The sequence below is a fragment of the Rattus norvegicus genome, chromosome 11, assembly GCF_021556685.1.
Source record: "Rattus norvegicus strain SHRSP/BbbUtx chromosome 11, alternate assembly SHRSP_T2T, whole genome shotgun sequence".
Lineage (NCBI taxonomy): Eukaryota > Metazoa > Chordata > Mammalia > Rodentia > Muridae > Rattus > Rattus norvegicus.
Genome location: NC_141544.1, coordinates 65519608 through 65536531, shown reverse-complemented (window position 1 = coordinate 65536531; position 16924 = coordinate 65519608). Strand labels below are relative to the sequence as shown.

The following is a 16924-nucleotide window of genomic DNA, read 5'->3' as shown; positions in this document are numbered from 1 at the left end:
TATCACATTGAGAAATCTTAACTTGCTTTGGTAATAAGCAATACCTTGACAGCTTTTCCTTTTAATACTGACTTCAGTATTAACATATGCAGTATTCTACAATGATCTAAAAGATTTATAAAACTACTAGTAGCATTACATAGGAACTCTAACATAGGATCATACATGATTTCTGTGCTCTTACTAATTTGGTAGAGTCAGCACATACAATATTGAGAAACACTGATTTATACAGAATTTATACTTTATAAAATATCATTACTTTATGTGTGCATCTGACAATCATTTTTCATTTATTATATAATATGATTTCATCTGAGGAAACAAGAAAAACTATAGAAATATTTCAAAATATGGCTCTCAGTACACTTACCATGTCATGGGTAAGAGAAAACATAATTTAAGTAACTAAATCAATTAACTTTTCTTTAATTTCCTAGCTGCCTAATAAGCTCATATTATCTGGGAATGAATGCAGTAGTATTCTGAAGCTTTTCAAGACCTGCGGGAACACAATATGTCCTCCAACAAATATCGGCTAACACTTTCATGACCACTCTTTAAAACAATAGTTATCACTCCCAGATACATATTAAAATCAACTGTGTCAGCTTGGAAACATCTAGAAGCCCAAAGCTGGCTGTGCTGACTAGTCTTACATTATTTTGACATACAAACTACAGTTATCTGAAAAGAGGGAACCTTAATAAAGAAAATGTCTCTATAAGATCTAGAGACAAGACATTTGTTAATTAGTGATTGATGGGGAGGGACTGATGGAATCCCTGGGCTGTTGGTCTTGGGTTCAATAAGAAAGCAGGGTAAGCAAGCCATGGGAAGGAAACCAGCAAGCAGCATTCCTCCACAGCTTCTGCGTCAGCTCCTGCCTCCAGGTTTCTGCCCTGCCTGAGGTCCTGTGCTGACCTCTTCAGTAATGAAGAATGGTATAGAAGCATAAGCCAAACAAGCCCTTTCCTCCCTGACTTCCTTTCTGGTCCTGGGGCTTCACTGCAGCAATAAAAATCATAACTAAGACACCCACTTAAGAGCTTCTAATGCAATTATCATTAGCTCCTATATTTTCTCCAGGTTCCACAGTAAAAATAAGTACATACCCCAATTAATCCTCATCTCCTTTACACAAAAATCCCTATCAGGAAAGTACAAATCTACAATTAGTACACAGCAAGTAAAACAGTCAAACTATTTTTTTTTCAAAATGATGACTTTTTATCTTTAAAAATAAAAAAGTCCCCAAGTAGGGCACACTATTTGGTCCTTAGATCTTTAGCTAGGGGACATTAAAGATCTCTTCTGAAAACTGAATTTCACTGAGTCTACAATTCCCTCCAATCAAAGTTGCTAAGTTGCCCCGAAGCTTAGTGGCATTATTTCACAATAGTTTTCAAAGTTTACGGAGAAAAGCCTAGTGCTATATCGTCTTTTGGAATATAACAAACATAGCTTTGTAGCAGTAACCCATTCTTTACCTTACAAAATATTCTTCTGTTAGAGGATCCATGTTGCACAATGTTTCTTTTCAAGATTTATTCCAATGCTTGCAAACTGACTTTTGCTATGGCCATTAAAGCTGTAAGAAAAAATAATATTTTTAATAGAAAAATACAAAGTTTTTTTCCACTATATAGACCAGTATTCAACTATTTGTAAAATTTTTCAATGTTTCCATAAAATAATAATATAGGGTCAATACCTAAATATAATCACCATCTAGAATTTACATTTTTTTCTAGGCATAGGAATATTTTAGCAATCTATAATTATATTGAAATTATCTATTCTTCAGCAGAACTGAATTTAATGTCAAAACCATCTTTTATGCTATTTTAGTTTCCAATATTATAGTCATTCATTGTTTTTCTAGTACTAGGAAATATGCTTAGAGCCCCATGCATACTAGACAAGTGCATTACCATTCAAGTTCTATTCTCTACCCCTATTATTTCACTTTTTAAATTTCTATTACTTCTTTGATAATATTGCACAGCACTCTTTGATCAAATTTATTTCCTAAATATTCCCAAATCACTCTTCCTTCTCTACTTATCTAACTTTGATGATAAATGTATGTGGATACTAGTATATACACACATTACACACACACACACACACACACACACGCACACGCACACGCACACGTACGCATGCACGTATATATAAACTCATCAAGACCAATTTGTACTATTTAAATACTCATGGAGATGATTTAAGATCTCACAAAGCTACTCAGGTTAGCTTTGAGCTCATTATGTAGTACAGGCATTATGATGTCCCATGCGTAGGAAGTGGTTCTGATGCTTTGATTGGGAATCTGAGTGTGAATGCTAAAGGTCCTGTTCTCCAATTGGTTTTTGATCAATCAATAAAGATGCTAGTGGCCAATGGCTGGGTGGAAGAGGCAGGACCTCCAGGTTCTCAGGAAGAGAAAAGAGAATTTGCCATGTTTCAGAGGGAGAGAGAGGCACCTGCCCTGTGAGATCTCAGGTAGAGTGGCCATTGGCTGCTTCCCTGACTGGGCCTAGGGTAGCAGGCAGGAGATTAGAAATGCAACTAAACTGAGGGCAGATTTAGGGTATTGAGCAAGGAGAAGGTAACGGGGCAACTAAGTTGAGGGACGATGCAGAAGTGTTGAGCTAGGACTAAAAGTAACTGAGTAACTAAGGTGAGGGCAGAATTCAAGGTACTGAACTGAGAGTAAGGTAAAGGCACATTAGCCGGGAGGCTAAGAAGTGCCCCGTCACTGAGCTAAAAAGCATATTAACAATAAGCTAGTGTGCCTGTGTGCATCTTTCATTCATAGATCCAAGGGAACTAGGATGGTGGTTGGAAGTATGTTCTGCCTGCAGATTAAAGTGGGGTAGTAGAAAGCACATGCTACACTGTGACTGAAAGCCTGCAGTACTACACAATGTTTGATTATGGTTTCCTTGACCATTTTCTTGGTCCATAACCCTCTTGCTATATTAACTTCACAGCAGAATTGCTAGATGAAAAGACACATCATTGAGTTAACTGATGCACATTGTTAAATGGCTTCCCATAGAGGAGTATCAGTTCCTGCTAAATTATAATTCTAACGGTATTGAATTTTTTCTTTTTACTATAAAAATGCTACACAGCCACTTTTCTTCCAAGATCATAATATACAGTTCCATAAGAGGTGAGATGTGATACATTCTTGTATATTCATTCTCTAGCTCAAACATCAAAGAATTTTTGTAGATCTTTCTCCACTCTCTTCCGTTTTAAAGACAGTCTCACTCTGTAGTCCTAGAACTCACTACATAGAGCACGTTGGCCTCAAAGTCAGATTCACATGACTCTGCCTCCAAAGTGCTGGCATTAAAGATGTATGCTACAATGCCCAGCTCTTTGTGGATGATTCTTGAAAGAGCAAAAATTTGCAGACAATATGAATGAAACAATACGAGACTAAAGTGTATTTTTGACTATTTAGTTAGCTCTATTCCAAGAACAACTTTTCTAAAATTAGTCCCACTCTATCTCTTTCATGAGTTGTCCATGACTTTAGATTCAGGACCCTCTGGTAGGCTGGCTTTCCTTTTCTGATCCCATTGGTAAACTCAGAATCAACATAGCATGTAAATGTAAGCTGTTCCTAGATGCTCAGAACAAGAAGATATAATGAAAAAAAGAAAGGGAAGTGAAAAACACCAATACAAATACAACAGATCTCCATTTCTTTCCTACAAAGCACCAGACATGATAGTGCCTCATCTGTTGCATTAGAACACTTTATTTCAGTAACTAGGTAGGTATTTTCTCAAACAGCATATTTGATACACTCAAGATTAGTAAGGTCTCCTTTAATTAGTAACTGTGGAGATCATAGGAAAGATTTATGTAAAGAGGGAGGAGAATCTTTTAGTTACAAGGTAGAAGGCAGAAATCCTCTCTAAGCCGTCTGTACTAAGATGAAAAAGGGTGAGAATTTGTAAACCAAAAGACATTTATATGCTGAATTTAAGAAAGGCTGGTAGCTCTTCTGCCTGATTAAAATGCAACATGAGACAATCTGTATGGGGAAACTTCCCAGAGAGCAGATTATCAATGTTGAGAAGGTAAGTGCAGGTAACAGCAGCAAACACATTTTGCAGCCTCTGCTGGGAAGGCGTAAGTGCCTAGCAACCAAAAGGAAGCAGCCTAGACTGCAATATTACCAGTGTCCTACTATAATAAGCAGAGATATTTAACTTTCTAGAAAATGTCAGAAGAAACCCTTAAAGTCAGGATTAACATAGGAGAAAGGATGATATCCAGATTCTCCAATACATTCATTTCAATATTTTCCTATCGTAGGAAGGACAGTGTCTTCCCACAACTGAGACTGCTTTTTGGCAGAACTTTTCAGCCTCCTGCTTGACTGGAAGGTAAGCTAAAGTGTACTCCCAATTTACTGCACACCTCAGCCATCAATGGTTTTATGCACAGGCTGCTTTTCACTGGCAGAAGAACAAATGTTAACTTTATCAGTAAAATGCCTTTCTTATTTCCACAGACTCTCAACCCTCATTTTTATTTACAGATATTATACCAAACTCCTTTATTCATTTGTAAAAGTGGCTTTGGTTCCCATTTTTAAGGCCTTAATTAGCCACATTAAAGTAGACAACTATTTATACTATTTATACTTTAAATATTTAAGTTATAGCACTTGTCACTTCCCCTACATTGTCTTTGTAAAAGTGCACTCAAATATTCATCTTGACTAAGTTACCTACCCAAGCTGTAGACTAATTTTCATTAAGATCCCACTTCAGAGGGTGTGCAAAGGCCCCCAAGTTCTCTACCTCCCCACGCTGGCTCTTACAGAATGCAGGTGGAAAACTTATCAGGATAGAGAACAATTAAAGCAGACTTCGCACATCTCAATGCTAGTGGCTTCAAAATAAAGCAATTTAGGAGAAAATTTTATTAAGAATTTTTCATTTGTAAACTTAACTGCCTCCTGTCAGCCCATATTGTCAACCAATCTACTTCAAAATCTCATCCTCTGGAACACAAAACTATGCTGGATTGAGAATGATTAAATTAAATGAATATATTGTGCTAAGAAGCTTAAGTAGTTGACATAGAAATAGTTTGTCCTCAGGAAGAAAAATAAGATCATTCTAATTATGACATTTATACAAGTACAGATAATAAATAACACGTCTGGAAGAAAGTGAAATGACAAATTATCTCCTTGGACCCACTTTGCGATACACAGATGTGCTCTCTTAAGCATAGTAGTTATCCAGCTTTATCTGAAATTAAAAAATATTCTGTATGTCTGTTTATCTGAAAATGGAAATAATGAAACCTGTACTTTATGATGTTGTAAAAATATTTGGCCCTATAAAACACGTTTCTGCTACAACCATTTTCACTACCATAAATCATAATCAACATCGTCCTTACTTCACTGTTTAGGTGCACGGCAAAATTAGTTCATGTTTCCTCCATTCTTCTGTGATAGGAAAGCACTATTGTATAGGAAGCAATGGTAATAGTGAAATTTAAGAAATGAGACAAAAATTGCTTTTCACATATATTATATATGGTATAAACTGCAATGTAAGACTCATTCTTTAGCCCTTCCCATTTTCCTATCAAAACACAAACATCTATTATCCTCTGAGCCAGTGTATCATTTTTTACGAGAGTACTGCTTATAACGTCTCTTGTTCTGAGTTTGACACTGAAGAATTTTGCTATTATAGAAATGCTGCCTTAAACAACCTTGAATAGACAACTTATTAATATTTCAATAGTTTATGCCAGCTTTAAACATACTCTGGAAGTTTATGAGTCTGTTGACAAGGAGATTCTGACACTGCTAGGTTGTTAATTTTGCTTAATTTTACCAAAGGAAAAAACTAAAACTCCTCAGACACGAGAAGTGATAGCTACTTAAAAATTCAAAGTCGAACCCGGTGGAACAGGCCTATAATCCCAGAGACTCAGGAGGCTATAGCAAGAGGCTCTCAAGCTGGAAGTTCAGCCTGACAACTCAGAAAGGTTTTTTTTCCCTAAAAAATTTAAAAAGTAGAGTGACAATGGAAAACTTGCTAAGGGCAATTAAGACGTTTAGTGATGGGAATTCCTTACAAAAATATTGAAGTATTGTAATATTGATTAAGTATGCTGGGAAAACACCAGCAGAGATTCTTAGTGGTTCTTAATGTGGTAAATTCCTTTTGCTTAGACTACTTCAATGAAGAACGACAGGCTGGTTTCCTATAGGGCAACTGAAATTTCCTCAGTTCCTTAGGCTACAATTCCAGAGTCAAGATTCCACCAGAGTGCCTCAGCTCACCCCCCCCCCCCAAAAAAAAGATTCCACCAGAGTGAAGATGTTACCGCAGTCAGCTTTAGTACTAGGTTGCAGCCTGCCAACTTCTTTAGAAGGGAAAAAATTCAAACTACATCTGTTTTTTGTTCATTTTCTTTGAAAACCATATCTTGTTATATAACCAGAGATGATTTTAATCTCAGATTCCCAAGAATCTGTTGAAATTATAGGCAAATACAAACAGATCTGAGTTATAAACATCTTTTATTCTATTTAAAGATAGCCAGTTGATTCTGCACTTACATAGTCAAATCTATTGAATTACCTTTTTCGTAGCAAAATAAAGTATTGGACAAAAAGCAATTTAAAGTTTATTCTAGCTTACAGCTTGAAGAGATACATTCCATCATGGCAGGGAAGGTAGGACATTTAGAATCAGAAGGCTGCTACCCAGTCACACGGCATCTGCAGTCAGGAAACAGTGAATAGGAAATGGGGGCAATAAAATGTCAAGGCCTGTACTCAGTCAGCCACCTCTTCCAGCAAAGCTTTATCTCCTTTATTCCATAGCCTTCCCAAACGGCGCCACCAGCTGGGGATGAAGAGGTGAAGGGATACATGAGCCTATGGGGATATTTTATATTCTGATCACAGCATCTACATGATAGGAATATTTAATTTTAGTATTTGTAATATACCTATAATAGATATATAGGTTAAGATGTCATGGGGAAAAAAAACCTGTCTATTTACCTACTCCTCAGTTTAAAATACTTATAAATAGCTCTACCAAAAGCATGTTGTTCACATATATAGATGGGAAGCAATGGATAGAGCAAATGAAAAATAGAGTGTCGTTATAGTTAGATAATAGTGACCAAAGGGAAATAAGATATAACAAAGGAAAAGACAGCAACAATCAAAGGAGTGACAGACCCTCATGCACTTGGCTTTCTTTCTATCTATAACAAGACCTACCTTCCATCTACCTCCTACTTGCTCCACCATGTAAGAAAATTGAAATGCAAAATCCATGTTCCTTCCACTATTCTCCATGACTTCTAGACATACCAGACTTTATATAAGCTAAGTATGCAGATTGAATTCAGCTAAGTCTGCACATACACAATCAGAAACAAAAGTATATGAGCTATTATTGTCCAGCAAATAATATACAAATATAATTAATTATATATAATATTTCATAGTGAACTAGTCATATTCACCTTTGCTAGGCATTTTTCTTATTAAGAAGTAAATCAGAACACTTAGTGCCAAATACTACCTGTGGTACTGGAATGAATAATTCAAACCTATCTGAATGAACTCTCAAAGTTAACTAGTTTTAAAAAAGAAATAAAAATTTTATTTGATCATACATCCCTAAAGCACTAAAAGCTTGAGAACATACTGAAAATATTAAAATCAATTAACCTGTTAATTATATGTAGGTATTAAGCTTACATAAAATGAATAAGAAAAAAACCTAAAATTTTACTATTCCTAGAATTTGTCTATATAGTTGACATATCCACTGCTTGCTTAAAAAATCTTCTTGCTTTCATTCACAAAATAAGAACCTACTCATTTCATAAACTTAACTAGAAATTTTACTCTATTCAAAGAAGCAGGTCTTAAAAAGTTTTAAAATGATTATTATACTCTGACATGTTCGTCTCTTGTATCTTTAAAAATTTGTGTTAATTGTGTGAAACAAAAAGTCAAGGCAATATTTGGATTGTAATATATAAAATTTGATATGAAGATGGGGGAAACACTTATTCAAATCGTCAAGACCTCTACTCTTAACACAGATTTGAATTCTGTAAAATGTATGGGAAGAAAAGTCATAACTACATTTCAAAAGTGAAAAGTGAGTTTTATGGCTTGACCAATAAGGATAGCTAAATTTTAATAATTCACAGTTGGTAAAGGAAACAGAATAGTCATATAACTCTTATTAAAAGGGATACTAGATATATGTATTAAGTTATTCCACTGTTGTTGCACGAACATGGTAAAAGATCATCAATACACAATATGGCCTCAATATGATTTCGTAAATAACAGATATATGATGATACTCCGGTTTTACATGGCACATACTATTAAGCTTTTTTTATTATGAATACTAATGGTAATGAAAAAAGTATGGATCAGTAAACACATGAATCACTAGTAGTTTATTTGTGTCATGCATAACAGTATGTGCTAGTTTCATATGATGTTGCTGTGTAATGTGTTGCATTATGACACTGTGGCAACTATGGTCTTAGGAAGAGATCATTCAGCTTTCAGTTTAGTATAATGTTACTGGACCAGCATCACACACACATCAATGTTCAAGCATCATTATGGGGATGTGCCTGTTATGTCAATGGAAGAGATAATTTTTTTGTTTTTCTTTTTAGCACTTTGGCTTTGTAATAAAGGCTAATATTTCTGAAAAAATAGGAATAATATTCTAGAAATTTCATATAACAGGCTTTGAGTAAAAGATGAAAAGCTATCTTGGGTAAAGTTTACTACCAGTATTTGAAAAGTTATTGTTGTAACAGGGACATGGTTCTAAATAATCACCTGCTTCAATACCTGCCATTTGCTACTGGATTTCTCTGCCATCAATGTTTAGAACCTAGGTAAATGAAACATTTGTTGTATTTGCTGTTAATGCCTATGAATAAACCCCTTGTTTTGGAACCTAGGTAATGAAACATTTGTTCTATTTCCCATTGATATGTACTAATAACCCCCTTGTTTTAGAATTTAGATTTAAAAAGAAACATTTGTAATATCTACCCACTATATAATTCCTTATTTTAGATTTGGCCCAGTAGAATGCAAGTTTTGCAAGTCAGAAGGTCATTTGTAACCTGACATAGCTTAAACACTCAAATATTCATTTAACAAATGTTACCTATCCTGCATACACCAAAAGTTGTAAAAGCAGAAGATGCTGGTAAGTACATTAGGACTGTTCTACTAACCAAGGCTTCTTTAGTGGTCAACAAGCAGTAAATAGGCTCTTTTAGAACTAAGATGGCCATTAGCAGAGCACTTTCTCTAGCAGCCTCCTCTTAGTCAGCTTTAAGGTTTTTCCATGTCTCTCCAATCTCTAAATACTTAACTATTTTGAAGTTTAGATTTAAGAAATTTTTCTATCCCTATTGACCTCTATAGAATTTAGCCTTGAAGCTTTGATTTCTTTCCATAATAAAACAATTAAATATCTTTAACTATTAATAAATTTAATATAATACCAACACCTCCAAATGGACTTGTTGACATAATATAATCCCACAAAATAAGTGACTAGACATAATCAAGCAGCTTTAACTTAAATCCAACTAACTACAGTCAACCCCCAAACTCAGACAAGAAATACATCATTCTGATTTTTTAACTGTGTTGTTTCTTACTACAAATCATCTCTCTAAACTGCAATCAAAATTTATAACATTTCAGTCTTTTACACCATCCTACCCCTCTTCTCTGCATCTTTCACTCAAACACATATTATCATTCATAATTATTTGCCTCATATACTACCTATATCTCTAATTAAAACAAAAACTCTACTTGGGAAAAAATTTACCATTGTGTTCTCAGAATCTACATAACTATTCAAGAAGTACATGATAGAAGGATGAATGAACAGTGGGTCTTTGGTTTGTAGAATGATCCCTATAACACAATACTCTAGAAATTCTACAGTTTATAAACACTGTAATCAGTGCCTTCATTCAGACTGATTTAATATTAAATACTGGTTATTTTAAAATTTGATGTTACTATTCAGTATTGAAGTCAATACTTCTCATTTCTTACAAAACTAAATCAGCTAATGATCCATAACTTGGACTTTAAATACTAAGCAAGCACTATTTCTTTCATGCTTCTTTCCTGCATTATAAATTCAAGAGACTAGGCAAAACGTAAACCACAGACAGTAATAAAATCTTAAGGAAGGATTTTATGCTAATCCTTGAAGAATGAGTAAACTGGCTTTCATCTAGAATGTATTCCTAGTAACATTCTATTGTTCCTAGTAACACTTAACTCCCCGACAGACTTCAACCTCTGTCCAGGCTAGTTTTTATGTCAACCTAGAGTCATGTGAAAAGGACCTCAGTTGAGTCTCTGAAAGACTGGACACTAGACAATCCTATAAGGTAGCTTCTTAATTAGTGACTTCTGTGAGAGGGCTCAGGCTGAAAAAGCCACAATTAGCAAACCAGTAAGCAGCACCATCCCATGGCCCCTTCATCTGGTTTTCCTCAATGGTCTGTGATTCGAAATGCATAAGCCAAATAAATCCTTGCCCTCCCAAGTAGTTTTTGGTCTTGGTGTTTCATCGGAGCAATAGAAACCTTAACTAAGACAAACCCTTTGAAATATTTGATGAATACTTAGCTTGTTAATATGATTTTACATATTTTAACACAAAATAAAAGACCATTGCTTTAGCGAGTGTCTTTAAAAATTCTTGACATAAAATATTGAAAACACACTATAAGCTGATATAACAGAACATGCTAGGTATCCCAGCACTTTCAAGAGATAGGAAATACAGAAGAGTCCAAAATCATTCCTGAGTAAGTAGTGAGTCCAAGGCCACCTAGGCTACATGAGATTCAATCTCAAAAAAACCACATATATCTTCATACATACACCTATAGAAATGTACTACACGTCCAATTTTTACAAAACGGAAAAAGAACAAGTAATGACTGTGTGTATATCATAATTAACAAAGACAAAAACAAAAACCCTGGTAATTCTGGAACAAAAAAAGTATTAACAAAATGCAAGATAGTGCCTGTAAAGTTAGTAAAAATCAATAAAGTCCTCAAAAGCAGAACAAAGGAAACTAGAGTCAAAATGGAAATCTAAAATTATAAGAGACTGAGGGAATAATAAATATAACTTTATATCAATAAAAATTTAAATATGGAGAAAGAGTTGACATTTTTCAAATGTAGTCTACAAGGGTTTAGAAAACCAGAAATCAACACTTGCTATTCTATTGATGCAAGTTCTATTAATATACAAGCTATGAAGCTTAATTTTACAGGTAATTTTGTTTCCTAATTCCATGCCATTAAAAACAGGTGAAACTAATTTAAGCTCCACCTGGCACACATCAAAGTATTTCCTCAAGACTCTGTGTGTGTGTGTGTGTGTGTGTGTGTGTGTGTGTGTGTGTGTGTGTGTGTGTGTGTGTGTGTGTGTGAGAGAGAGAGAGAGAGAGAACGAGAGAACACACGAGAGAGAACACACGAGAGAGAGAGAGAGAGAGAGAGAAAGAGAAAGTGAGAGAGAGAGAAAGAGAGAGAGAGAAAGAGAGAGAGAGAGAGAGAGAGAGAGAGAGAGAGAGAGAGAGAGAGAGCGCGAGCACACAATTTTCCAGTGAGGTCTATTCTGACCTTTTCTTTTCCTGTTCTGATCACCATTATTCTAGATTGTTTTTTTCTCCTTGGCTTATTACAGTCTTATCACTAGATTGTTAAACCCAATGTCCACAGACTAAGTATATAGTGACCAGAACGGTGTCCATTCCAGTGTGGAAGCTCAAATAAGAATTGATTGAATAAACTATCATGTAAAACAGACTACTCTTAGTTTTCACTTCACGGAAAGATTGAAGCGGTAAAATGAGACACAAAGAGAAAGATGCAAAAATATTTATAGGCAAACTGGCTCTACGTTTTATTGATGATGCATTTCTCGTTTATTAGTGAGTTACAACAGTACTTTTCAATTTAGACTATTATTAGATGGTTGCTTCTCTGCAGGCAGCACATCCTCATCTTTGTTCTGAGTGACAGTCAATCCCTAGTCCGTTATATGTAGTTGTTTAAAATGGAATGAACGAATGCACGAATGAATACATTAGCTACAAATTCTTACGTGAACATCTCAACAGCACAATCATTTTCAGTCATCAGTTAGCTTTACTTTTATTGCTTCATATCAAAATTGGTGACGTCTTTAAAGGGTACCCATGCAAACGAGAAAGAAAAAAAAAAGCGTTTCCCAAATTCACACATTTCAGACGTTCTTAGTCAAATGGGCATGTAGTATATTCCACAACCTAGCTTAAGCTCCTAAACCAGTTGCTGACTCACTTCGTTATATATCCGTGCACAGTACCTTTGATTAAAAAAAAAAATCTCAACCGTGTCACTTTTTTTTTTTTTTTGACGCCACAGAAATGTGCAAAATAATCATGCCAGACAAGAACAAACCCCTTATCCTATAGAAATCAACGCTGATGCGAATGAACACATTCGGGAGCAACTCCGGGGTGCTCTCTCTCTCTCTGTCGAGTCTTGAGAAATCGTATTGTAAAGCCACGGCTAACTTGTCACGGGAACCGGGCCGCCACAGGCTTCACCCCGTGCAAGTCGTCTGTGGACACAAGGGACCGGTGCTGGAGAGCCTGAGGCCCCTCCCCCGCCGCGACAAACCTAAGCCCCACAGATACTGCTCTGAGTTCCTCACCGTGTCTAGACTAGGGGGAAGCGACCGTGTCTCGGGCTGAGGCTGAGGCACAGACGGAAAGCAGACCCCGCAGCGCAAAGGCCGAGGAAAGGCCCGGGGAACAGAGCCCGCGCGGCCCAGGGACCCCCGTGCATCCCAGAGGCCCTCCACAGGTTGAGCAGCACTAGCGTGTCTCGCGAGATCCCGCGTCTTCGCGGACCTCCAGCTGAAACCTCGCGGCCTCTCGGCCGAAGGGGGCTGCGGAGGTGGGGCGGGGGGCGGCTCCCAGCCACCTTCCCGCAACCCCAGCGCCTTGAACCTAGGCCCACCCTGCCAATCACAGGCAGCAGTCCCGGAGACAGCTCAGGGACTTCCGGAGTCCGACCGGAACAGGAAGCAGCCGGGTGCGGGAGGGGTGGAGCTTAAAAAAATCAAAAAAAGCGCGGCGACAGCTGGATACCGAGGCGAGCTGCTGGGCTGTTGTCGCTGACAGTCCAGCCCGTCGGCATGGATTCCACCGCCTGCTTGAAGTCCCTGCTCCTGAGCATCAGTCAGTACAAAGCCGTTAAGTCGGAGGCGAACGCCACTCAGCTTCTGAGGCACTTGGAGGTAAGGAGTTTTGGGGCGCGAGTGGGTGTCCCCTTCAGTAATCCCGTTATTGTTGGGCTGGCTAGTGGCGGTCTGGCCCTGGACAGCCCTGCAGCCGCTTCGCTGTCCTTGCACTGGTGATGCTGTGCGCTTCGGGTGAGTGCCAGGAGGGGACTGTGGTCTTGACCCGAACTAGGAGGCTTCAGGGTGCAAGCGATCGCAGTGTTTGTGTGCGTGTGTGTGACTGATCTTTTTTAAGGTGCTGATCACTGTATGTGTGCGTGTGTGTGTTTTACTGATCTTTTTAAGGTGCTGTATTAGTCAGGATTCTCTAGAGTCACCGAACTTATGGACTATCCCCGTACATTAAGGGGATTTATTGTAATGACTTTAAGTCTGCACTCCAACTAACCCAACAATGGGGAGCTGTGGATGGGAAGTCCGAGAATCTCATAGTTGTACACTCCCACGAGTGTTTGTTTCAGCTGGTCTTCCGTATAAACTGGAATCCTGAAGAAGTAGGTTCCAACTAGCAAGTTAAGCAGGCAAAGAAGAGTGAGGCTTCCATTTTCCGTTGTCCTTATGTAGGCCTCCAGTGAAAGGTATAGACCATAAAGGTATGTACCATCACACCTGGATTTGCAACTCGCTCTTTCCTGGCTGGCCTTGAACTCAGGAGATTTACCTCAATCTGGGCCTACGCTTTTCATGGCTGCTATGCCTCAAGATCTGGATCAAAAGCATATCAAAAGCATGTCATCCCATGTCGATTTCTGGCTCTGAAGACTGTGTCTTCCAGCCTCCAGATCTGGGCAGGTGTGCCCTCCATTTCTGGATTGTAGTTCATTCCAGATGTAGTCTAGATGACAACTGGGAATGGCTGTCACAAGTGCCTATCTTCTAAGTCCATTTGGTTGCTTTTGCTGAGTATTGAGCAATCAGGGCAATTCATTCAGGTTACATGTACTAACAGGACTCCTATTTATATTATGTGTAGGTACAATTATGTAAGTATTCCACAGATCCAAAAATCGTTTGTATTTTTTTCTCAGGACTGAACAGAATTATGAATGAGTGCAGTCCAGTCCAACATTTTTATTACTATGGTTGAATCCAATCGTCATTTATAAACCTACCAGTAGAACCATTAGGTCATAAAGGCTTATGTCCCCCTTTTTGTTATTTTAATATTCTTTAAACACGTTGTGTATGTGTGATGTATGTGCATGTGTGTGCAGGACCCTCAGAAGACAGAAGGCTCTATTCCCTGGAGGTGGACTTGTGAGCTGCTTGAGGGGCCGCTACTCGAAGTCAGGTTGTCCGCAAGAGCAGTCCATGCACCTATCTGCTGAGGCATCTAGCACACATTCAGTATCATGTCACACTGCTAAAATAGTTTTCAAAAAGACTAGCATTTTACTTACTTGCAATGTATTGATTTTGCCATCACCCAACCAGGTACATCCTTAGTTCTTAGTAGTTACCTTTTATGAGAGTAATACTGTGTTTTTGATGTCACAGCACCAGTTTCTGAGGATACACAAATGTATATTGTGAGAACAGGATTAGTCATTCTTCTGAACTGCTGCTGCCATAGTGCGACTTTATAACGCCACACAAAACCTATAATTTGAGCCATTTCATTCATGACAGGCCGGACAAAGTTAGCCTAGTCTGGTATTTGATGATAGTATTTCATATCACTGACCATGTGACTAGTTTTTAAAGGAATAGATTCAACTCTTTGGGGTATAAATCTGAGTTGTGCTTTTTTATCATCAGTGTAGGCCTCAGTTTGCTCAAAAACAAATCGAGTCAGAGCACCCATCTTATAGACCAGGTATAGAGCACTTAGGTCAGTGCCATGGCCAGATTAGGTGCTATGTATTAGCATTAAAACAAACTAGTTTCAGTTAATAGAAATTGAATTTTTAACCTCGTGTTAACTAATTACTACATGCTAGACTATTGTTGAGTTACATGTTTGGCACTAGTCGTGTTTAAAACAGAAAATGTCTTTATCTTCTAGAGAGCTAAATATTAATAGATGAAAGAAACCATGTTCAGAAAATTGTTGATTCCAAGATAAGTTAACAGTTTGTGTGATTTTTTTTTAAAATTTGGACATATTTTTCCATCTTTCAGACTAATTAAATAATGTTACAATACATTCTACTAGGGAATAGGTAATGTGAAACTCCCAGAGCAAATCTTGGTAAGAAAATGGAACAGTAAAAGTGAGATACAGAAAGAGGTATTAGACTCTAGTAATTAGAGGGTTACTGAAGCAGTCTGCTGAGATGTGACCTTTAGTATGATGATGCATTAGTCTAATTCTAAAATAACATTGTTTGACTAAATACCAGGTTATAGAGAATCTCCCTCACTAAAATAACTGGATTGAAAAGTAAAAACTATTAAAAACTTTTATCTGTGCTCCATTTTAAAATATTCTTTACTAATATTTCTATATAATCCCCTAGCTTCTAGATTCAACCTGAAAGCAGTCATTAGCTGTCCATTGGCTTCACATTTCATTTTCAAAATAGATGGAGTGAATATACTAGACTTCAGAATAATAAATCTAGTTGGTTCTAGTGCACATCTTAGCCTGTGTTCAATATCATATAGATAATATAGGTAATTCAGCAGGAGGAAGAATTCTGTTTGTGCACAGAATGAACAAAAGGTGTGAATTTTCTAAACTGGGAAAGAAGGTCTAAGTAACACTTTAGAAAATTGATATAGAAATTGCCGGCCCTTAACACATTTGCTTCCTGTTTTATAGGTAGTTTCTGGACAAAAGCTCACACGACTGTTTACATCACAGCAGATATTACCAAGCGAATGCTTGAGCTGCCTTGTAGAACTTCTTGAAGACCCAAACATAAGTGCTTCACTGATCTTAAGTATTATCAGTTTGCTGTCTCAACTGGGTAATGTATTCATGGTTTCTTTTTCTGAGTTTGGAAGACTATGAAAATATTTTTAAAAGCCAGATAGAATTATAGAATTTCTTAAAGAATGATTTACATTCAAAAGATTAATTGTAGAACCTTTTAGAGTTATTATTACAGATCTCTCAAAGTCCCTCCAGACAGACAGAATGATTGATAGATAGATAGAGATAGATAGATAGATAGATAGATAGATAGATAGATAGATAGATAGCAGATATATAGGCACATGTATATTATAGGCACATATAAATAATCATGTTTTAAAATTATTGGGTCAAAGAATCTGCCATATATCAAAGACTTTCAGGTTCCACGGAAAAGAATGCATTTGGGAAATGACATTCTATTGAATGTTAAAACAACCAGAAGCCACATGAACGTAGTGCCAATGTTAAGGAGATCAACTAGAAAGACATATCTACCAATCAGTTATTCTTCTGTGATAAACTACATTTAACTTAGAACTAAAGATAAACTATAGTAGCTTTTCTATTCCTTTTATGTTTCATTTTAAGTCCATCTATTAGTCATTCCCCCGTTGGTTTGTGTGTGTGCAGAGGTGTTGGATACTTTTATA

The 16924-nt window shown here is 37.0% G+C and overlaps 2 protein-coding genes across 11 annotated transcripts in view; one reads left to right on the top strand and one right to left on the bottom strand.

Moving 5' to 3' along the window:
• Dzip3 (DAZ interacting zinc finger protein 3) overlaps positions 1–12985 on the bottom strand; it is a 70118-nt gene extending 57133 nt beyond the window's left edge. For 9 of the 10 annotated variants that reach the window (XR_015632771.1, XR_015632772.1, XM_087576251.1 and 6 more), the window contains exons 1-2: positions 12821–12985; positions 1491–1591 (exon numbers count right to left, since the gene is read on the bottom strand). Coding sequence is in view for 6 of the 10 variants with exons in the window: in XM_087576251.1 (XP_087432377.1) it covers positions 1491–1522 (32 nt within the window). In the remaining 4 variants the exon portion in view is untranslated. Of the gene's footprint in view, positions 1–1490; positions 1592–5442; positions 5508–12820 lie in introns of all 10 variants that reach the window. The other variant, XM_087576252.1, reaches the window with a different exon arrangement.
• Positions 12986–13260: 275 nt separating this feature from the next.
• Cip2a (cellular inhibitor of PP2A) overlaps positions 13261–16924 on the top strand; it is a 30793-nt gene continuing 27129 nt past the window's right edge. The window contains exons 1-2 of the mRNA NM_001427687.2: positions 13261–13408; positions 16176–16323. Coding sequence (NP_001414616.1) covers positions 13307–13408; positions 16176–16323 — 250 coding nt within the window. The 5' untranslated portion in view covers positions 13261–13306. The remainder of the gene's footprint in view (positions 13409–16175; positions 16324–16924) is intronic.